General features: G+C 42.3%; 1 protein-coding gene across 3 annotated transcripts in view; it reads left to right on the top strand.

Annotated features, from left to right (window-relative positions):
• stim2b (stromal interaction molecule 2b) overlaps positions 1–23,861 on the top strand; it is a 56,209-nt gene that overhangs the window by 25,830 nt on the left and 6,518 nt on the right. For all 3 annotated transcript variants that reach the window (XM_026162158.1, XM_026162157.1, XM_026162156.1), the window contains exons 2-8: positions 1,765–1,895; positions 17,694–17,805; positions 19,998–20,109; positions 21,389–21,504; positions 21,623–21,800; positions 22,794–22,971; positions 23,628–23,789. In XM_026162158.1, coding sequence (XP_026017943.1) covers positions 1,782–1,895; positions 17,694–17,805; positions 19,998–20,109; positions 21,389–21,504; positions 21,623–21,800; positions 22,794–22,971; positions 23,628–23,789 — 972 coding nt within the window. In that variant the 5' untranslated portion in view covers positions 1,765–1,781. The remainder of the gene's footprint in view (positions 1–1,764; positions 1,896–17,693; positions 17,806–19,997; positions 20,110–21,388; positions 21,505–21,622; positions 21,801–22,793; positions 22,972–23,627; positions 23,790–23,861) is intronic.

Raw genomic sequence — 23,861 nt, 5'->3', positions numbered from 1 at the left:
CAGCAATTCCTCTTAAGAAATCATGCCCTGGTTAACAATCAGATAAAACTCAGAAACCTCGCGGGTGTTTTCACGTTCACCAGGTACTATTTTTCTTTCTGCCGAGCTACACCTGCAACCCGCATCGCCTAGCAGAAAGACACGTGCATCTACCCATGACGAGAAGCTCGTGACAGCGTGACGAGACGAGATGTTTGCGTGGGATGTTTTTCTTTTCTTATACGTGCTGAACATGTAACATCTTTACTGACCGGCTGACACGCTTTCACATGTCGACTGATTCTTGTCCTCGCGTTAAAATTAAAGAAGACTGTTGAACTTTTGCTTCACGCCTTGAGAACATTGCTACAGTTTGTGCATGCGTTTTCCTTTTTTGGTCATCGGGTAAATGCACGGAGCAATTAAACATTGAAAACGAATCACTTTCGAGGTGTGCGGTTGTCCGAGTTGCCCAGCTGTGCATTCAAAAGCGGCGTGTCCATTGGCTCTCAGGGAAGAGCTGTTATTAGCCGTATAATGTGATTTCTTACCGCCTCTTGTTTGCATTCTGTGAAGCCGTCGCGGTGGCGGTCGTGTACACGCACTCGGAAACGCCGCCTGTTGCCAAGAACACTTAAAAACCTGATGCATGTGTTTGGGTGTGTGTCTGTCTCGCTGTTGTATTGTTGGCCTTCAGTGCTGTGCAGCTCTATAAACAGCAGGGAGCATCATTATTTGTTAGGCCTTGGGATGACTCGGATTCAGTTGTTTTTTTTTACAATCTAAGTGTTTTAAAAAATGCTCTGTCTTTGTGGTTTACAGAGGGATGTCTTTGCACTTGTGATGCATGCATTTGTCTTTTTTTTTTCTGTGGTTGTACACATCTGCCTCTGTGTGTGGTTTTGTGGCTCCATTGAGACAGTTTGGCTCTTAGCCAGCTGACACTGTCCATCGCTAGGAAGGCTGGAAGTAATGGGCTCATTTCGCCCTTTGGGACGGGACAGGGCTGAATAAAAACAAGAGAGAGAGGGGGAATGTCTGGGGACGCTGCAGGAATGATAACAGCACGCGTCAGAGTCCGGCAGGACCGCCGATTCGCCTGCGCTGCTGTGACAAAAACACAGACATCATCGTCACCTCAGCGTTTGTAATAATTGAGCTATCGAAGTCTTTAATTAAACAAACACTAGTGAGCACGTGGAGGAGTCTCCTGTAGTGCGCTTTCACGTCACGAGTCGCGTCACGTGTCCATTTCAAACACGAAAGTGGAGCTGATTTTAATAAATGCCTGGAGCGTGGGTGTGGTCGGGGCTGTGAGAGCAGGTGAAACTATGTAAACACGCTGTCAGAGACTTTATTATCATAGCCCTGCATTAGCATATCACCGCATACCCATCCAGCGGCATCTTAAGCTTCTTTGTTTCATAAACAGTCAGCAAATAAAATCTAAACGCTATAAGAACGTCGTTCCTCTCTGAGAATATAAAAATAACCGCCCGGTCTCTGTTCGCTCTTTTTACTACATATCATCCCGGTGTGCTCTTTGTTTTGTTGGCACTGTAACCTACATTCTGCTCAATGTGCTGCCTCCATGTTCCAAGTATGCAGCGAGTGAACAACATAGCAGAAATTCCTTGAAAGCCTGGGTAGCATTTAGTAGAGCCGGTTTTACGAATGCTCGCAGGTGTAACTTCCACCTGTTTATACTCAGACGAGAGTACTGCTTTTGTTAATCTCAACCTTTCCCTTCTCATCTCTATTTTTCTGTTTTGTTTTGTTCCGCAGACCCCTGCCTCATAGTGATGCCGCCGTGCATGGGCGAGGCCGACCGCTTCAGTTTGGAGGCGTTGCGACACATCCACAAACAGCTGGACGATGACAACGACGGGGGGATAGAGGTCAACGAGAGCGTGGAGGTGAGCTCGGGGCGTACACCTTTGAGATTCGGGCGGTTACGATGAATCTCAGAAGATGAGTAAGCAGAAAGTGAGCTATGAAGAGGGTGAAGAGTTGAAAGGTGGCGGGTCCAGATGACATACCTGTGGAGGTTTGGAGGTGACGCGGAGAGAGGGCAGTGGACTCGACCGGATCTTTTAACACAGCTGATCTGTTCTAACTACAGAGGGATAAGGATGATTACGTGAAGCTGCAAGGGTGGAGGTAGTGAAGGTGGATGAATTATAATACCTGGGGTAACCCATCCAAAGCAGCGGACAGTTCACTAGACAGGTGGAGATGAGAATTCAGAAACTGTGCAGCAGGTGGAGATGAGTGTCAGGGGTGATTGGTGACAGAGGGTAAGCAGCAGGAGTGAAGGGGAAGGTTTAAAGGGACAGCTCAGGCTGAGGATGTTGGAGATGTGAGGCTGAGATTGTTTACACGTGCGCAGTGGTGGGATAGTGGATAATAGGGGTGCAACGATACACAAAATTCACGGTTCGGTTCGATACTTTGGTGTCACGGTTCGATATTTTTTTGATACAAAAATAAATGTTCATGCCTTTTTAATTTGTCATTTATTAAAATTATAAATATATATTTTAACTCAAAAGTACAGTTTTTAAATTTAATGTTGCTGAAACAACAAAGTAATAAAAAAAATCTATCTGATTGAGGAATCACTCATCCTTGGAAAAGAGAGTTTATTACAGAGAAATGTCTCTTCCCAAAATAAAAGCTATACTATACGCTTCTTCTGGGCTATATTCTCAGCAGCATATTAAACATATCAGGTCCCCATAAGGAGAATCATGTGCTAACGGCTGTCTAAATGACTCGGTAAAGTTTGTAGCATGCGTGCTTGTTGTTTTTGTCGGCTTCCACTTGTCTTTGCACTAGGATGATGTCGGTGTAAATGTGCAGTCATATTCGTTGTGTTCACACTAGTGCTGTCAGCGTAAATCTCGTTAAAATGACATTAACGCCACAACACGGCAAATTTCCGTTAACGAGTTACCGCGGATCGCCCCGTGAGTGGGGCTGGACGGCGTCAACATGTTAACGAGCTAACTGCGCTAACGCACTAGTTCCCACCAATTGAGCATTGCATGGCACATCCGACATACTGTTTTACTTTAGTCCATGACGCGCTTACCATCAGGGTCATACGTCACATGAAAACCAAAATAGTTCCAAACGCCAGATCTGAATGAGAGTGGGGGAGGTTCAATTTGCCATGTTGCAACGAGCTTAGCTTCTGTCTTGCTAGCTTGTGCTGCACTCAGTGGATCTGCACTCGACAGTGCAGCCTAGGCGGAGTAGTCGAACGCAGATCCACTGAGCGCTCAACACAGACAGCATCGTCAGAAGAAAAGTTGATAAAATAAATAAAACATTTTGTATTGTTCGATACATAAGCGTACCGAAAGCACTGTATCGAATGGTTCAATACCGATACGAGTATCGTTGCACCCCTAGTGGATATATTGGACAAAGGGTGTTAAAGATGGAGCTGGCAGGCAGAAGTTGAAGAGGAAGACCACAGAGGAGATTCATGGATGTAGTGAAGGAGGACATGCAGAGCGTTGTCGCAACAGAGGAGGATGTTAGGGTTTGGCTGAGGTGGAGCCAGATGATCCGCTGTGTCCCGTAAGTGTAGGTGAGCTGTTCTACACAGTCATAGTGAAAACATTTGATTTACACGAGGCCTAGTCTCCATCTTCTTTTTATATATTTTGTCCTCAGCACATCTCCTTTACTAAAGTAATAAAATAAATCCCTCCAGTTTTGTTACATTCCTAGTTTTCTGATTTAATTACTGCTTTGCTGTAAAATTTGTGACCTCTCTGACTATAAAGAAACGTAATATGGCAGGAGCTAGGCTGATAACAATGAAAACACATTTTATAGTACAATAAGCTGCTGCGGTTACATAATTATTATACCTAAATTGCATTTCTGTGAAGAAGATTTCACAAAGTGTATTTTGCCCTCTGAAACACACCCTGTTGTTTAACAGGCCACCCAAATGGTTAAAGTTGACCTATTTTTTTTATAAATGCAACTTGCTCCAACTGATTGCTGAAAGCTGGCAAATCTGAGTAAATGTTTAGTTTACAAAGCTAAGAGTGAATAAAAGCTTGTGGCATTGGATCAGTCAAAGGCAATAAGTCATCGGAGGAGACGGCCAAGTCAGCATTCCTAACATACAGACACATCATCAAAGACGCACACGACTCTTTACTTACAGTTTCATACGACTTGTGATGTAATTTATCATTAAATGTTGAAACTGTTCATATTTATAGTTTTATCGAGAGCGTGCGCTGACTCTTTTTGAGGTTAAACTAAAAGCGTTTAGAGCTCCAGAAAGTCGTTTGGAAAAGTTTTACTTCTGAGTAAATGAGCTTATGCTCCGGATAGTTGAAGAGGTGAAAGTATCACCGGTACGGTAGTGTGTGTTTATGCATGGATGGTGTGTGTGTGTGCTGGAGGGTATGGCTGACATCTGAGATCATGCTGACCTGGTGTGCCCTGTGGGTCTCTTGGTAATCAGCCACCTCCTTACATTCAAAAGCAACCACTTGGGACTGCAGTCACATTTTCTGTGCGTGTGTGTGCATGCGTGTGTGTGTGTGCATGTGTGTTTGCTGGCAGAGACGTTTTTAACTGCCTGAGAAGTGCTGGTGTGAGAAACCGTTTATACCCCACAGCCCTGTGGTGGCGCCTCAGTAAAGGGCCGGATGCTGTGTGAATCCCGTCTAAAGACCTCCGAGGGCTGGAGTGTCGGAACTGGACCTCAGCCCACACGGAGGAGCTGTGTGTCCGTCTGTGTGTGGATTACCGACGCCTGCGTGTACAGTATACGAGTGCGATACTGAATGTCCCCATGCTTAGTATCACCTTTTGGCTCAGTAAAGGCAGTGGCTGATCGTTTCTTTCATGTTGTTTTTGGCTGTTTATTTGTTACCTAATATTTTCGAACCTCTCCTCTGGTCTCCTGAGACAAATGGAGCCGGGTTTCAAAGCTGGGCAGATTTATTTTATCAAATTAGTGGCTGTCCATCCGTTGGCTCTATGAAAGACGAGCAGGAGACTGACTGAAAAAAGTGATTTGTCTTTTTTCGGCCTCATCAAAATCCGGCTCACATCACGTTCTGACCTTTATGACCACAGACACACTGGATGTGTAAAATATTTTATACGTCAAAAATATTTTTCATACAAAGAGCATTGATTTTTTTCAAATCGAGCGAGGATCTAAATCAACAAATCTGACCAATCAGACCACTGCAGAACCAAGTTAGTTGGTGCTTTGCAAAGATAAAACAGTGCAGTAGTGCAGATAAACGAGAATATACAGTACTCATTGCAATTCTTATTCTGAGAGCACGAGTGCATTCACACAAACAACTGTGGCTACATGGACTGAATCTTAGGCTACATCTACACTAATCCGAGTTTTTTAAATGGACTAACAATGAGGTGGAGTTGTTGCTACGGGTAACACAAAAGTACAAAGTTGCAAAAGCGAGTGAGAATTAAGGAATTTGAAGAAAAGCTATGTGGAGCAAGTACAAACTGGTATTAATCCTTAATAGGGCTGTCAAAATTGAGAGGAAACAAAACAACTTCTGTATAATGCCCTCTTTCATTTTAGTTTAATTGGTCACATGACTGCATCACATGACTAAAATGCATTGTTTTAAAAAGTCTCTGTTCACGCAGTCCACACTGTGCTGCGAAAACGACGTTTTCAAATGTATCCACTTTGGAGAGCATTTTCAAAAAGCTCCATTTTCCTTGACCAAAAACGCCGTCTCAGTGTGGACGGTGTGTGCTTTCAAACGAAAATGTATTAGCGTGGACGTGGCCTTATGTAACGCTTTTCTATTCAGTTGAGCACTCCAAGTGTTTTCCTACTACAGGTCTCACTCACACATTCAGAAATCACTTTTATCTATGCCTCGGAGCTTTCCAGCATTTACACACACACTCCCACTTTGATGGAAGCACTGGGGGACAACTTGGCGTTCAGTACCTTGCCCAAGGATACTTGGGTATGTGGAGTCTGGGATCAATTCACTGATCTTCCAGTTGGCAGACAACACGCTGTCAGGTCGTCTTCCCCATGTCTACATGCCTAAATGCACCGAGTTGCAGAAAACCGGCTGATTAGATATAAAAGTGAGCAGGTGTACCTAATAAAGAGTCCAGGGACTGCCGTGTGCTAAATAAATGTGCACCCAAAGAAGGAAGTGAGACACAGTGTTTGTGTTTTTCAAAGTTTGGTGTGGTCCGGCAGATTGCTCTGCAGTGAGTGGGGCCGACAGGGCCGAGCCTTTAACCTCAGCCTACACAAAAACACAGGGCAGGATCATAGGCTGCTCTCAGGCTTATATAGGCTTAGTAGGCACGGATGTAGCGCTATTAATGACGCACAATGTTAAGTTGCGACTTGTTTCGTAGGTTATGCATCCACTGCTTCCACAGCGGAAGTTTAATATACATTTATATAAGTGACTGCGCAACAGGACGAAAGAATCTGTAACGTTTAAGGTGGAATTTTTACCTGTGTGTCTCTCAGTGAGTCAACATCATGAGCACTTAAAAGGTGAATGACGTTCAGCTGGATCATGGTAACTCCATGTTAGTTATTTCCTGAGAAGGACGGCAACCCCATGTGTACCTCAGTGATCCCACAAAACCTTTAAAATGTAATCTAAAATTCAGATGTGAAATAGTAACTATGTAATAGTAATGAAATTCTGCGTGTCTTTTCGATCTTGCTAGTTTTTCTGAAATATTTATATTTAAAATATTTAAGCCTGGTAAGTCTGAATTCATGCAAAAGGGATTAGAAAGAGAGCTCTTAATGTAATAAATGGTAATTAATACAACTGTATTTATGATGTGAAAGTTTGGTTTAGGGGTTTGTGGGCTACAGTTAGCCATTCGATCCCCTGTTGTGGTATGTGGGACGACTGGTCGCATTCTACCAGCAGTTTGATTTACAGTCAGGCTCTTTCTAGCAGTGATGAGCTGAAAGGAGGTACACAGTTAAGAGGCAGACTGACGTGTGGGGTCAGCTCACATCTGGCCTTTGGCAATCAAGACCTAATCACACTCTTGCCCCTTTGCCACCTGGCTGACACCCTACACCCTCTGTGGCACTTCCTCCTTTCCCTCTTTCCCGCTACCTTTATCCCAGTAAGGTGACATTGATCATGTCATGACCACGAGCATGATATTTGTTTTTCATGCCAAAGATTTCAAGAGAATCTTAAGGTGGAAGTCAAGTTCAAATGAAGTCATGTTTCCACAGAGGCGATGACGTATGTGACAGTGACGCAAGTGGCTTTGTGGTCATGTTTTCCTGTGTCTGTATATTTGATAGAAAACATGAGAAAACCCAAGTGGCATCTGTGTTGAGCCCATTTATTTTACACACATAATCCTCTATTCAAGCTCTGTTGGCTGTTCGTATATCAACATCGCTCAAACCTTAAGCACGTTTCCACGTTGAGTAAATATGATCTTCACATCATTTGGAGAAAGAAATTAATGCTTAGCAAGGCAAGGCCGTGACAAGCCTGGAGAACTATTCCCGAAGACTAAAGAAACGACAAGAAAGAAATAAAAGAGGGCAAACCGAAAACTGACTTTCAAGCTCGTTAGTTTGTACAAACTCTGTCTTTGCCTCATACATGCCTCATTTCCACGCACATGTTTCAGTAAACTGCTGTCCCTCCTATTTCCCATTCCCCGAGCAAAATAGAAAGAAATGAAGGGGTGGCTCAAGACTTTTGCATTTCAGTTGCCCACATTTGAAAAAGCTAAATATTTCCATTACATAGTAAAGCTTTGTTTCGCTTCCCTAGCATGATGAGAATGTCATTACATTGATTCTGAAAGTATGAAGGCGATCTTTTCACACAGTTGTCGGTTGCCTGGCAGCGCTGACACATGAACCTGTTTCACCTTTAAAATTCTTCTGTAACTTAACCACAATCACTGTCGCTATGGAAGATGGAAATGAATCCACAGAGACAACACTGACCGCACGTCATATCACCACACAAGTAATAAAACATGCGCACACAAACACACACACACACACACACAGGTCATACACAGTCTTCGCCTGTATTTGAGTACAGATTGAGCTCTTTTTGCTCATTTTGACCACAATCTCAATGTCTGCCTCACTTAATATCTAGTTTTTAATACATAAGTTACCACCTTAAATGTACTGTCAGCACGGGGTGATAGAGGAGTGAGAGCAAACAAGGAAGTATAGAGGCCAACATATCTCTGTTCCCTTTGCATTGGCAGCGTTTACTTGACGTGTCACGCCACATAGATATCAACCAGGATGTTAAACAAAAAAAAAAAGGCTTGGGCTGCTCTGAAAGTTCACTTTAAGAGAGGAGAGTCATAAATAATTGTCACAGGAGGGTGAAAATTTACCAGGATTCAATGCAACTTTATTTATATAGCACCAAATCTACTGTCGCCTCAAGGTGCTCAAGGTAAAGACTCCACAATAATAGAGAGAGAATCCCACCAATCAAAGCGTTTTTATCATCATCACGTTTGAAGTTGTTTCATATATAATATATTTATAATCTGCACTCCCTTAATGTGGGTCTCCAATCATCCATCAGGTTTTTCTTTCCTCCCTCTCTCGTTATCCTAAATATATACCGTTAATATATATATAGAAACCCACAAGTGTCACAGTAATATTTTTTTACAGTCTTCTAAAAGCATTTGAAATTTGACGAGGAATCCAGCCCAGTTAAACATAATCCCGTCTCTTATTACGCTGCGAGTCTGGGTCTTGTCGGGTGGTTTTGAGTGACGTTTCGGGGTCTGTTTCTGAGATCAGTCACCGGGGACGGCAGGTGCACGTCTTTGCCTTCAGGGTGCTGAGCTGTGTGCTGCTCGACTGCCAAAGGAACGTTCGACTGGATCATGTTGCATCACTTGAAATCACATGGACACAACCCAGATCACAGCAAGGGGCGATGCGGTGGTGCTACTGTGTGCGTGCTTTATTAGTTCCTAACAGGCCGTGCATTATAACTTAGCGGCAAAATTAGGATTGCCTGTGAGAAGCCTGTACCAAAATAAGCGTACATTATACAGTGGGGCAAAAAAGTATTTAGTCAGCCACCGATTGTGCAAGTTCCCCCACTTAAAATGATGACAGAGGTCAGTAATTTGCACCAGAGGTACACTTCAACTGTGAGAGACAGAATGTGAAAAAAAAATCCATGAATCCACATGGTAGGATTTGTAAAGAATTTATTCGTAAATTAGGGTGGAAAATAAGTATTTGGTCACCTCAAACAAGGAAAATCTCTGGCTCTCACAGACCTGTAACGTCTTCTGTAAGAAGCTTTTCTGTCCCCCACTCGTTACCTGTATGAATGGCACCTGTTTGAACTCATCATCTGTATAAAAGACACCTGTCCACAGCCTCAAACAGTCAGACTCCAAACTCCGCCATGGCCAAGACCAAAGAGCTTTCGAAGGACACCAGGAAAAGTATTGTAGACCTGCACCAGACTGGGAAGAGTGAATCTACAATAGGCAAGCAGCTTGGTGTGAAAAAATCAACTGTGGGAGCAATCATCAGAAAATGGAAGACATACAAGACCACTGATAATCTCCCTCGATCTGGGGCTCCACGCAAGATCTCATCCCGTGGGGTCAAAATGATCATGAGAACGGTGAGCAAAGATCCCAGAACCACACGGGGGGACCTGGTGAATGACCTGCAGAGAGCTGGGACCAAAGTAACAAAGGTCACCATCAGTAACACACTACAACGGCAGGGAATCAAATCCCGCAGTGCCAGACGTGTTCCGTTGCTGAAGCCAGTGCATGTCCAGGCCCGTCTGAAGTTTGCCAGAGAGCACATGGATGATACAGCAGAGGATTGGGAGAATGTCATGTGGTCAGATGAAACCAAAGTAGAACTTTTTGGTATAAACTCAACTCGTCGTGTTTGGAGGAAGAAGAATACTGAGTTGCATCCCAAGAACACCATACCTACTGTGAAGCATGGGGGTGGAAACATCATGCTATGGGGCTGTTTTTCTGCCAAGGGGACAGGACGACTGATCCGTGTTAAGGACAGAATGAATGGGGCCATGTATCGTGAGATTTTGAGCCAAAACCTCCTTCCATCAGTGAGAACTTTGAAGATGAAACGAGGCTGGGTCTTCCAACATGACAATGATCCAAAACACACCGCCCGGGCAACAAAGGAGTGGCTCCGTAAGAAGCATTTGAAAGTCCTGGAGTGGCCTAGCCAGTCTCCAGACCTCAACCCCATAGAAAATCTGTGGCGGGAGTTGAAAGTCGGTGTTGCTCGGCGACAGCCCCAAAACATCACTGCTCTCGAGAAGATCTGCATGGAGGAATGGGCCAAAATACCAGCTACTGTGTGTGCAAACCTGGTAAAGACCTATAGTAAACATTTGCCAACAAAGGTTATGTTACAAAGTATTGAGTTGTATTTTTGTTATTGACCAAATACTTATTTTCCACCCTGATTTACGAATAAGTTCTTTACAAATCCTACCATGTGGATTCATGGATTTTTTTTTTTCACATTCTGTCTCTCACAGTTGAAGTGTACCTCTGGTGCAAATTACTGACCTCTGTCATCATTTTAAGTGGGAGAACTTGCACAATCGGTGGCTGACTAAATACTTTTTTGCCCCACTGTATATTTATTATTTGTGATGAGGCTGCTATGATGAGAAGAAACTTGAGGAGGAGCCTCATGGAGCATGGAGGGTATGGTATATCTATAAAAAGAAGCTTCTTGAAGGTTTGTTGACTTGTCTGGGAATGCCTTAGAGGGAACATTCAAATGAGATTTTAGTCACAAGTCCAAGCTTTGAAAGAGGACAGAGTTTGTGCATTAAGGTGTTAGCTGCAGTGCAGCAATTTACATGTATCCCTTCTAATTATCTCTTGGTACTACAACATTGCCAGAAGTGTCAGTACTGCGTCAGCAACTGCAAAGTGATTGCACACTCTTTGTCTTTCTTTATAATCGGGCTGGTTTATTTATTTTGACCTGAATCAGGCTGGCAGTTTCCCCTTACGTCTGAGAGCTATGCTAAGCAAAGCTAATCAGTGCTGGTTCTAGCTGCATGTTTAATATGTAAATACAATAAAAGGTAATGTTCGTGCTGATCTCTCTTTAAGCAGTTAAGCATATTTGTTCCTAAGATACTTCCTTCTTCTACTTACTTTCCCTAAGATAAGATATCTCCCCTTGCAGGCAAACTCAATTTTAGATCTCCACATGTTAGCTACTGCATTGATGAAGCGCACAGTAACAGCACAATTACCCAAGCATGTTTTCGATGGTGGGACGAATCGCAGAACCAGGACAAAACCATGGAATAAATAGAAAAGATGTACACAGCCACCTAATGTCATTTACTGGTTTCTGTTTCCCAGTCTTCCCCTTTGATGCTAACATTGAGCCTAGCATTAGCATTTTGGGTGCTACTGCCTTGGTTTCTTGGTTGTTTAAACTAATGTTACAGAGAACAAGAATATTAATTAAAGCATCAAAGGTCAAAATAAGTAAAACCACAAGGAGAAATGTGTCATCTGTGGATGTGGATGTAGCAGTGCTAAAACTATGCTAAAACACATTTTTATCAGCTGTTAATGTTATATGTGTTGTAGCATTGTTTGATGTTAATAGCTCTCTATGTGTGGTCAGAGGCTCAACAAGTTGTAAATGCTGGCAAATAGCAGCGGTTAGTGAGTCAGTCACAGTTAAATGCTGCTTTCACCATTTCCGCCACTCTCTATTTGAGATAACCCCATGATATTCATGCTGTGTAAGCAAACAGTCCACTAAATCAAAGTGTAATAATAGGAGTAGAGAAATTGAGACACAGTGACTTTTTCTGAACGTTTATTTAAGAAAGGCTCTTGTCACACAGGCTTAGAAATTAATTCATGACTCCATGGCAACCGCCAACTGCTAGGGAAAAATGTGTATTCCCTGATCCGGCAGCAGTTCCTAGGTGAAAGGAGGAATATGGTGTTACACCGGAAAACTCTTTCAGGTTGTTTTGGTCGTTAGCAGATTGCTGCATTTGCCTGAGTGGAAACAAAACCATGAGTTCAACACAGTCTGGAAACACAGACGTTTTCCTTTAGAGTAAATGCTGCGACTTTTGAAACTTCCTGATTGCAGCGTTAAGGCTCAGCAAGTGGTTGCCGAGCGTTTGCAGACAAGTTGGAGTCTTCAATGCGAAGTGTGGGAGACTGTAGAAATTTGCTAGCAACCAACTAGAATCACAACAATCACAGGGAGCACTCTCTTTGTGACTGAGTTCACATGGTGACAACCAGCAACTTCCACCAATTGCTCACCAACCGGTGGGCTGCATCAGGAACAGCATCCAGTTTAAAGAAAATAAAAATAAATAATAATAATAAAATCCGCTAACTCAAACTACCTCCTGTGGTGACTCCTTGTGAATACGGATGCATTAGCCTGGTGATCGATGGAGATATTGCCATTGAGGGGCAAATGGTTCTAAAGTTAGGGGCATTAATGGAAGAAAAAATTCTTGGCAGCAGAAAGCAGTATGATGTCATAGAAAATGTCCTGCTGGATGTTGGATGGGGGGGTCAGTACACAGAAGGTGTGGTTTGTCCTCTTGGTACCAGTGAGGCGAGACAAAAACCATTGTCTGAATCTCACATAAAGAAAGTTGGAAGAATAAAGGCATTATCTTGTGAAAGGCCTTCTGATCTCCCAAAGTAAGGTTTTATTTTTGCTGTCGAACTGATGTGAACGGAAAAAAAACCTGCTGCTAACGACAGAACAGAAAGTTCAGACCTCGGCTGTTCTAAGAATAACTTGATAAAACCCGAAGAGCACGTGACATGAGTACAATGTTACGCAAAACGACACCCACTTTGATCTTGAGCGAAGTAACAAGCCTGACTGCACAAAAAAAAGGGATGAAAACGATTTTTTATCATGAGAGCTACAGTTTCACAAAAGTCTGCCCAGCTGTCATGTGAGATAAATCAGGTGTACCTCCTGGTAGTTCACGTTATAATGAATTGCAGCCAAGTGCACCTCACCTTTTGTTCCAAATCTGCGACATATTAATAATAATTAATCAACTTAATTATCCTCCTTTTGCAGACTCACAAACTAATGACTTTCATTAACGCGGAGGTATGCTGTTGATTAAAAATATCATCACTCCGGGTTATGGTGATAGATAAGTGATGGGTGTAATAACTTCCAGTAATATTAGATAAGCTGATGAGGACAGATGGATTGATACAGTAGATATTTGGGGGGGTGAATAGAGTCTAGACTGTTTAGAGAAAGCAGAGACTCATGGGAAGTATGTCGCCAACTCCCCCCAATCTGGAATCTGATATGAAGAAATCTGTCTTTGTTTGCTGTGTGCGTGTCTGCCTCGCTCTGAACATGTGCCACTCTCTGTCTGTGTATGTAGACGTGTTGTCGTATTTTCAGGACCGAGGCTGTCTATCCCTGGAAACATAAAGGACGTTTAATCACTTTGCAGAAATGTATTCTGCAAGCTACACACTGTATCTGTAACTATCACAGCTATCGGGCTATCTTAACTGTTAACCACAGAAGCCACAAAGACCTATCATTGCATTCATGCCTCTTAGCTTACTTTATATGGTCCCATAAAGCAAAGGCAAAGCTGCCTTTCAACATATGCAAAGAGGCCCTGCTAGTCTGCCTGCAATTAGTTTCATGCTGCAGCAGTGCAACCAATTGCTGTTGCTTTTAATATAACACTCGAGCAGCTATTTGTCTTATACAGTTGTTCATTTACTAGTGCTAATGTGTTACTTGTAGCATGTGTTTTTTCTGCTTGTTGTTGAGCAAATGTGGCCATTAGGATATCTCTCAAGGTCTGCAACAGAAAGAATGTCTTCATATTCGCCGTCCTTTGTCTTTTCTTATGTGGTGAAATGTCCTTGAAGTTCACATCTTTGCCAGCACCACTTCATATTTTTCTTTTCATAAAGTGAGCATTAAAAGGCTTTTCGAGACACTAATTTAGAGTAGCGTTGCACACATTGCAGTCCCTCCAGTGACTCAGCAGGCCGTCAGTTCCTTCAGCTGGTGCCCAGTGTTACGTCAGTAAGAAGACAAATTTGCATTTCTATTGTGAAAGAAGAACATGGCAAATGTTCTCAGAGGATTTTTGTTCTCAACTGATGCAGTGAAACTGCCTTTCAGAACCAAATTCGAATCCTTTGATACGTGCAGACACAGGCAGCAACACGTGGACTACCAAGATTTTAGGTACAGTGTAAACTGTAGTTTGTAGATTTGTTACTCTTAAAATGAAATTCCACTGATTATAATTTGAATAGTCTGTGCTGTTCCATGATTCTTTCATTAATGAAACCAAATAATTGGACTGGATTCCGAAAGCTTTCCATCTCTTTTTAGATCACCCGATAATTCAGTTTCTGACGAAATACATGCAGAACTAACGACACATCAACCGGGTGCATCTGCACTTTGTAATAAGCCTAAACACATAGGAAGGAAATTTACCTAAAACTGACTTGTCCTACTGGACCTCAGTTCAGTGTTCGATTATTATTACAGAGATTATTATTACAGAGAGGATGCTGTAGGTATTAAAGGTACTGCAGTGCAGTGGTTTGAATCATATCTATCTAATAGACTTGATTTTGTTCATATAAACACACTAAGGTTAATTATGGAGTTCCACACGGTTCTATGCTAGGGCCACTTCTGTTTGCATTACATACGCTTCCCTTGTGCAGAATCATTCAAATACCCAGTTTCATCTATTCAAACCAGATGACACACACCAATTAGTTAGTCTGCAGGAATGTCTTAGACATAAAGACCTGAATGACCTCTAATTTTCTGCTTCTAAAGATTAGCGGTAATAAAAGCCGAGGGAGGTCAACAGTGATCACCGACTGTTTTAGGAGCTTTTTGAGATTAAATAGAAGAAAATACATAACATTAAACATGTTAACAACACAAAAGCCATATTAAACGCAGACTACTTTAGGCCCGGAAGTAGGATTCGTCACGTCATCACTTAACGACCGGATAACTCGAAAACGAAGCAACACAGGATTTTCAAATTGGTACAATACAGGTGCAGTTATTACTGGTGACCTCAAGGTCAAGTTCAGATTTCAGCAAAACGTGGTGGCCATGTTCCCCTGCTCAGCTGTAAGAACTACAGCCAGGGACCCTGATTCGTGTCTCGATTAATGCGCTGAGTCACACACCAGGTTTGTGTGTGAAGGTTGGATCAAGCTTCTGAATAAACACACAGCTGACGCACTTTAATCTCACATATATTGACACAGTCAAATGCAGGAAGAGGCCATAAACATGAACATTTTATGGCCTCTGTTTCTTTTTTATTTTTTAAGTTACATGTCTACATTATCACCCTCTCTGTATCATGTCTTGTTTCTCTGTTTTTAATGCCAGTTATCCATTGTGTGTTAAGAGATGTATGACTTTGTGTTGACAAAAGAAGCGATTCGGTCACTTTACTCAAGTTAGTGGATTCGAATATATGAGTGTACATAGATACGAACCGCGCAGAAGGCTTTCAGAGAAGACTTAAAAATGATCTTTCTCCTGTGACAGCAGGAATGCTGGGAACATTTGTAGCAGACAGCCTCTCAACAACAGACAGCTTTTATGTATTCAATGTCAAACTCACGGCGCTCCTTCAGACTCTCTCAGCACGCTACAGAGATGCGTGAAAGTGCCAGTTGATTTTCGCGATAGATTCCCGTGTGCGCCTATACGTCTGTGTCACACGTGCACATCGTTCAAGATGTGTCATTAAATGCTTTTAGGACTTCTTCAAAGGAACGCGCAGTCGAGCGGTAATGACAACAGCTGTCTTGGTGCGAGCACACGATATTTTTTCTAGTTGTTTTAGAGACTGGGTGTGCTGTTTTATCCTTATCAAGTCAGATGTGAAGCTCATTGATCTGTAATCATGATTCATAATTGTGTGAAATGTCAAAACACCCTCGGCTGCTGCTCAAACATTCAGTCCTACGTGATTAGAAGTACCATTGTCTGCTGCTGCTGCTGGTGGGGCAGTTTTGTGCTTCTTGCTCCGTCGTCAGGACGCTCTGAACCTGCGGTTCATTTTATTTACCTCAGACATGTACAGACAGTTTTTCTAGAATTGCGAACAGTATATTGAGCTCCCTGCAGATTACACCTAAGCTGAAAACTCAGGAACTTTTAATTCTACAGCTCGGGCATCTTTACTATTAATTGCATAAGCTTCTCTTTATCTGTCCCTTAACTGCAGTTAACTGCATCGAGGTGCAGACGTGTCTGTTCCTGCTGTTCTTAATCTAAACTTGATTGCATGCGTAAACAAAAAGGGTGTTTTTGCTTAACATACCTGCATAAAGTTAGATGCTTCTTTTATTAATTTTTAGATTTGAATAGAACCAGTAGCTTATGTTTTTATTATGTTGGGAAATAAAGAGTTAGGTGGGGATTGCAGGATTACTTTGATATTTGGTCATACTTTGCATCACATTAAGGCTTCCTAGGACAAATATTTGTACATGGAAAGGTACATGAATAATAACATGTCATTCATGCATTGCTCAGGTCGATTTTTTGTCTTTTCAGAAACAGATTAAAAGGGACAAATCATGGCGAAATATAAACTAGAAAGAAAACCAAGTGTGTGTGTTCATTTGAAGAAAACTGGTTAGTGATTTTTCCGTTCAGGACATTTTCAGAGACTGTTTTTATTAGGTCAAAGCACTTATTAAATACTTATTATACATTCATTATTATAAACAGACCTTTTCTGTGACTTGTTTCCAACTTTTTTGATGCAAAACAGGCGATACACAAAAGACGGTGGACAAAAGAAGTGCACAGTCCTTCTGTTCCGTTACAAGATTTTAGGTGTTAGTCACATACAGATAGCTTGTAAATGTGTTGTTGTGGTTCTTGATATTGCCTTAAATCTATCAAAACAACTCTACACCTTATTCAAATGAGTCTAGGAAACACTCACAGCAATTTTTAGACGTCACGTTTGCAGGTAAGCATGATGCAATAGGACCGAGCTTTGCTGTGTGATATAAAAGGCTAATTACCTATCAGAAACAACGAGGTTTGAATTAGATGGCAGATCAGGTTTTACATCAATGCCAAGGCCACACACACATACAAATATTGTTCCAAGATGAGTGCTTTGAGGTGTTTTGTAGTCAGCCATGATCCTTGTTGATGCCACCGGTGTTCTGGCAATTCTTTGTGGGTTTGTTTGCTACAGCTCATACTCCACAGGGGCATTTTTTAGTTTTAGTCTACCAAAGGAGGACAGCTGGAAGCTGAAAGCACACACACAGGTGGAAGTGGCGCCTCTGCCATGGGTCTGTTTCTCCTTTCAAAGTCCTTAAAAGGAAGAAAGCTGAGCAAAAACAAAGTGTGTGTGTGTGTGTGATCCAAATCCAGACTTTTAGGCAAAGCCAACTCTCTGCGGCTCCCTCTGTCAAAACCACACATGGACATACAAAGACAAGCACAGCCATCTGCATCCCCCCTGGAGATCTTAGTGAAAAACACTTGTTTTAAAATGTTCTCTGCAAAAAACCTACAAATACATCCATCAGGATGATTCTGAAAATCTGTTGAAACTCACTTGTCTTTCTCTCTCTTTTCCTAGTTCATAATAGAAGATATGAAGCAGCAGCAAACCAACAAACACAGCAACCTGCACCGTGAAGACCAGCACATCACTGTGGAGGAGCTGTGGAGGGGCTGGAAAACCTCTGAAGGTAAAAAGCAAGCAGGTCGACTGAATTAATGTCATTAAAAACACAAAAATCTGCATAACTGTCCCGCATGAGATGGTTGGTACTTTGACACATGTAGGGAGGCTTGCTATAAGTGATACCTGTACTATAATTATAGTGGAGATAACAGGGAGTGAGCAGTTAAACAAGGAAGCACTTAAAAAAACAATCAACCTATTTATCGGGAAGACGATATATACCAGTTTCCTGCAGGGAAACAGGAAGACAGCCGGGGGGGGCAATCCCTAAACAAGTGTCTGTTTTTATAGCACTCAACAGTAGTCGTGTATGTTCACTCCTGGAGCTTCCTGTTTCAGAAATTCATTTAAATTCAATTCAGTTTAATGATATAGTGCCAAATCACAACAACAGAGAAAGCCCTAACAATCACATGACAACTGAGCAACATTTGGCGACAGTGGGAAGGAAAAACTCCCTTTAACAGGAAGGACTTGCTGCAGAACCAGGATCAGGGAAGGGCAGCCATCTGCCATCGTTGTGGATGAGGGGAGGGGGACAGGATAAAACACATCTATATTTATCCTTTATGTTTAATAAAAGCCTTATGCAAAGATTTTTTTAATCTCGAACCGAGTCTTGAAAAAGAAAGAAATTAAAAATATGCTGAAAGTAGATGACGGTGTACATAGGAATGAACTCCTCATCCCATGATGCATTGCAAATCGCAGATTCCACAGCAGCCTTCTTGGATTTAATCATTCTCATTTTTATGTATTGTATAATAACAGTTTTGAATACATGCTGTAGTTTGTGACGTCTGAAGTTTCAAGCTCACTAAGCAATCTGATGCTTGTGGGTTTAGTTGACAGTGACCTCCACCAGTTGGAGAAGTTGCTGTTTCAGTTTAGGAATGTGAGCAGTGTGGTTACGAATAAACCATGTTTTTGTTACAACATACTGTTGTTTCACAGCGTCGTAGCTAATACTCATAATCAAAACCGCTACGGAGAATGAAATGCTACTTCTACTATAGCAGCGCTGGTGCTTTATTTGGTAATATAATAATACCCAGAACCTTCTTCTTTTGAGATGACTGCGCTAAAGTGACCTTAAACAACTTCATGATTCTCTGAGACGTCAGACGGACTTCTGCAAAAAGCCAGGACTGAAGGAGCGAACAAACATCTACTGACATTTACTCAAAGAAAACAAAGCGTGAGCTTTTACTCACTCTGCAGAACGTAGAGAAAGTGAAATGAGAGTTTAAGCAAACGCACTTCCATTCAAGAAACCCAGCTGAAATTCTGAGTCGTTTCAGTCATCCTTTATTTGTAATATTGTAATTATCAGGTTCTCAGGGGCAGTAGAAAAAAGTAACGATTTGCCTGATGAAATGTCCTTGTAAATGGCAAAGTGAAGCTGTGTTTACGCCACTGTGTCTCATCTCCTCTCTAATTCCTTTTTTATAACCCGTGACATATGTGGCTTATCTGCAACCACAGTCTGTCTTCCTCAGCTTGTTTGTGCCTGTTTGTTTATCACGCTGATGTATCTGTGCAGCTAACTGGGTTTTAGAACAAGTTCTTCACATGCACTCATGTTTGAAGCAAAAAATAAACTTCCTAGATTTATGTTGTTTGAATGCTTCATGGGTCTTGGTAAAATAAAATGTAGGTAAAGCCTGAAGCTTGGTGTCTTATCCTGAATCATTTTTCCCACCGTTACATCTCTTCATTTAGTCACCACAAACTTAGTGTGTGTCCCAACATAACTCTGGGACTGGCTGCGGCCCAGAAAGTAGAGCCTCCTCCAGTCTGCATTTTGAGGTGTCCCAGGGAAAGGACACCGAACCCTAAAAAGTGCTGTAATCGCACTTCGAGTGCTCAATAAGAGTGGAAAGCTGTGCATTATAAATGCCAGTGTGTTTACCGTAACAGCAAAATGATGCAACGGCAATTAATCTCAACCTGGTAATGAAACATATACTCATTTACCCGTCACACAGGGAGGGTTTGTGTGCAACGAGTGCTTTTAACTTTGATGCTTAAACCTGCTTAAGACTGAGAGTGCTGTCGTGCTTTGGGGAATTTTGGAGGAATGCAGAGGAGCAGATAACGAGCAGTAAATCATCTTAGTTACTGATCTGTGTGTGTGTGCTTTCAAAGATAACAAAAACATCTTCATTTTTCTCCTCCCTTCTTTGTTTTTATCAGTCCACAACTGGACCACAGAGGACACGGTGTGGTGGCTGAAGGAGTCGGTGGAGCTACCGCAGTATGAGAAGAACTTCCGGGACTTCCGGATCACGGGGAACACTTTACCTCGGTCAGTACCGCACAACGCAATCAAACGTACCAGCTCTGCTTTTTTTTCTTTTCCTGGGCCAACAACATAATGACACAACATCTGTGGGAATTTGCAGTGTGACACATGTAAATGGAGTCTTTTCTTTTGTCATTTGCTTCTATTGAACACACTGTTTGTGCTACAGCATCTGAAAGCAGCCTTAGCTTTCATTAGTCTGTTCAATGCTGCCCACTGCTGGTTGTAAAAGGCAACACAGCCAATAATAGCACAACTTAAGAGCCCTTCTTTCATGACAACAGCTGTCTCGAAGCACTTCATATATTAAAAAGAAATCCAAACAGTCAGATGCAGCACTTGGCGACAGTGGGAAGGAAAAACTCCATTTTTACAGGAAGGAAACTCTGATACAGCAAGTATCTGCTGCCCCGGCTTCAAAAAAGAGGTGAGGGGAGGGGCCCAAAGACACACTGCGACAGAGAGAGGCAGGGTTTAATAATTACAAGACGACCTTTAAGGTAACTGTTGTTGCGAAATGGAACTGAACCCTAACAGGCACCAGTAGTACAAACACAGATGTTGATTAGCTGCACATGCCCGTGTCAGCCCACCTGTCAATCGAAGCTATTTCTAACTCCAGTATCCAGATAAATTCAAACAAAAAGTTATAGACATAAAGGGAGGAAGCTATCTATGGAGGTCAAGGCTGTCTTGTTTATCTGGCTGTAAATATGCTTTTTAACATGGGGGTCTTATGGGGAAAGAAGCTGGGCTAAGTGGCCAATAGATAAACTGCAGTTTTTTGCTGTTTTCGTGTTGTGTCTTCTCGTCTAGTGTGATGTTACTTAGCTGAGTCGTTGTTAGGAGCTGCTGTTGTAATGGGTAACGTTTGTGTTGTTAGGATGAGGTCATGTGAACTCAGAGTCATTGTAGTTTGTATTGATTTTATTTCATTTTTAATGTTTCTCTTCAGCTCAGTGTGGCTTTGGCTGTTCCTGTTGTTTAAAGCTGCTTGTGTAAGGTTTAGTTTTTATGCAGAGTGTGTTTGTGTGATGTTTAAGAACTGCAATGCAAACACAACTTCACACTCATGTGAACGCCCCGGTCTCAATAAACATGTGCATCACGTGTCCCTCTGATTGTATCGTTAATGTTGTGCAGATAACAAATTGACAAAGACTAAAACAAACAGCAATTCTTGTATGATGTTTAAAATGTGTTTTTTGCCACATCTAGTTTTAGTTCACTTTGAAAACTTTGTTTAGCATTCAGTCCTGTGTTTTCTTCTCCCCCGTTTTAGAATAGCGGCAAATGAACCGTCGTTTATGTCGATGCAGCTGAAGATATTAGACCAGCGGCATAAACAAAAACTAAACCTAAAGGCGCTCGATGCAGTGCTGTTCGGCCCCCCGCTACGTAAGTATAAAGCCGCGTGTCATCACACTTCATGAATATCAGTGGAAAATGAGCTTAAAGAAAATGTATGAATGCATGAATCCATCACTCTTTCTCCTGCTCGTCCTTCCCCGCACAGGTCCGCAACATAATTGGATGAAAGACTTCGTCCTGATGGTGTCCATTGTGATTGGTGTCGGGGGCTGCTGGTTTGCTTACGTGCAGAACAAGTCCAGCAAGGTGCACATCTCACAGATGATGAAGGATCTGGAGAGCTTGCAACATGCTGAGCAAAGCTTGTTAGACCTGCAGAGTCGGTAAGAGAGGGACGTGTATTAGACTTAGATGAAACACTGATTTAATGGTCACGTGCTGCCGCTCTCCTTTCACAGAGAACAGCAGCACGGTGGTGCAGCAGTTAGCAGTGACACCGCTATGGGCTGAGGCATGTTCTTCTATCTGTCCTGGCTTTGTATCACTTAAAGACTTGTTATCACTTGTTTTCATCATGCAATGACTTCAATACAACAACGATGTCACCTTAGTTGAACACCTTAACTATACCCTTAACTAATTAAAGCCTGAACCATGAAACAATTTTCAGAAAATCAGAGAGAAACATGAAGATGTACTTAATTCTTTGTCATCTAGAGCGGGTGAAATCCAAACTTTGTTTTTAAATCATGTAAAACTTAAACCGCCTACAGCAGCTATTCCCACAGGCAAGAGTGCTACGGCCCACTTAAAAACCAGAAAACCCCACGGAGAGCAGCCAAACTTCACTCTAATCAAAATACAGAAGAAAGTGATAAGTGATTTTATTCCAAAAACATAAACAACACAGGCTCTTGGCTATAAATTCCTAATGGTACCAAGTAATAGGCAAAGTTTTTTAAGGTCACCTGCTGCTGGGACACAAACTTCAATAGGAATCAGTCAATTTAGGTCCGAATAACGAGTAATATCACAAACTAACCACCTCCTGTTACCAGTTTTAATCCACTTTTTATATAAATAAATATTTTAAATATAGTGGATTTCTGTTATTACTTTGGCACACCTGCAGTACCAATGCGGTCCACCGTTGGGCTCCAGCTCACACTTTGGAATTCATTGCCCTACAGTACTTATAAAGTCCTTCTAAGCATACAAATACCCCTATTTCTTCTTCTTCAGTTGGCTGTGTTCTAACCTTCCATCCCAACCACACGAACCCTCTGCATCCCCTCCGTCACCACATCCACGACTTTCCTCTGTTCCCGTGTTCCCATGTTTCCGCCTCACCGTGTATCCTTCCCGTCCTCTTCCAGGCTCGAAAAGGCTCAAGAAGAGAACCGGACAGTTGCTGTGGAGAAGCAGAACCTCGAGCTGAAAATGAGGGATGAGATTGACGGGGCTAAGAAGGAGGCTCACAGGCTCCGAGAGCTGCGAGAGGGCGCCGAATGTGAGCTGAGCCGGCTCAAATATGCCGAGGAGGAGCTCGTACAGGTACGGCTCGTTGCCCCGGAGTCCTGCTCGCAAACAGATTTATTGTTAGTCAGAGTGAGGGAAACACAACCATAAAACTGCTCCTATTGGCTGTTGGCTACAATGTAATTTCAGATTCTATGGCGCCATAAGGAATATCCAGTGTATTCACATATACAACAGTCACATTTATTATCATTATGTAAATACTGAATTGTATATTCGATTCAGAGCATGAAATAAAGGGATAGAGGCGAAAATCTGGGACATCGCAATATGCGGATGTAAATGTATTCATTACTGTGGCGCAAACAACTTGAAATGAAAGGATTAATTTCATATTTTCCGCATTAAATTTTCATTTCTTCCATAAAACACCTACTTTGCATATCCTCGAGATTGCCTCATTTCCCCTCACATGGAAATACAGCACCGATATATCTCTCTGTAATGAGTTCTCTCCGTGCAGGCGAGCCAGGATTGGGCTCATTTACACACGGCGAACGCAGGACTTAAACAGTAAATGGAGTTCATTTGAAATTCGCTGAACGCTAACCTTCGCTTACTGATGCGTTTGATCGATATCCTGTGGGAAAGGGTGCTTTCTTGTTTGTTTGTTTTGTTTTTTGGCAGCGAATCTGATTGGCCTCTCGCGTATCGCGCTCTTCCCCGTGTAGGTACGGAAAGCTCTGAAGCGAGCGGAGAAGGAGATGCAGTCGGAGCGCTCGGTGCCCGAAGCTCTTCAGAAGTGGCTCCAGCTCACGCACGAAGTGGAAGTTCAATACTACAACATCAAGAAGCAGAGCGCCGAAAATCAGCTGTGCGTCGCCAAAGACGAGGTAACCGGCTAACTTTTGATAGGTTATTGCCAAGGCTCAAAAGATTACACGAGAAGGACACGAGGTACTGGA

Source organism: Astatotilapia calliptera, chromosome 3 (genome assembly GCF_900246225.1).
Source record: "Astatotilapia calliptera chromosome 3, fAstCal1.2, whole genome shotgun sequence".
Lineage (NCBI taxonomy): Eukaryota > Metazoa > Chordata > Actinopteri > Cichliformes > Cichlidae > Astatotilapia > Astatotilapia calliptera.
The sequence above is the reverse complement of the archived record's forward strand: the minus strand, read 5'-3'. Positions and strand labels throughout refer to the sequence as shown.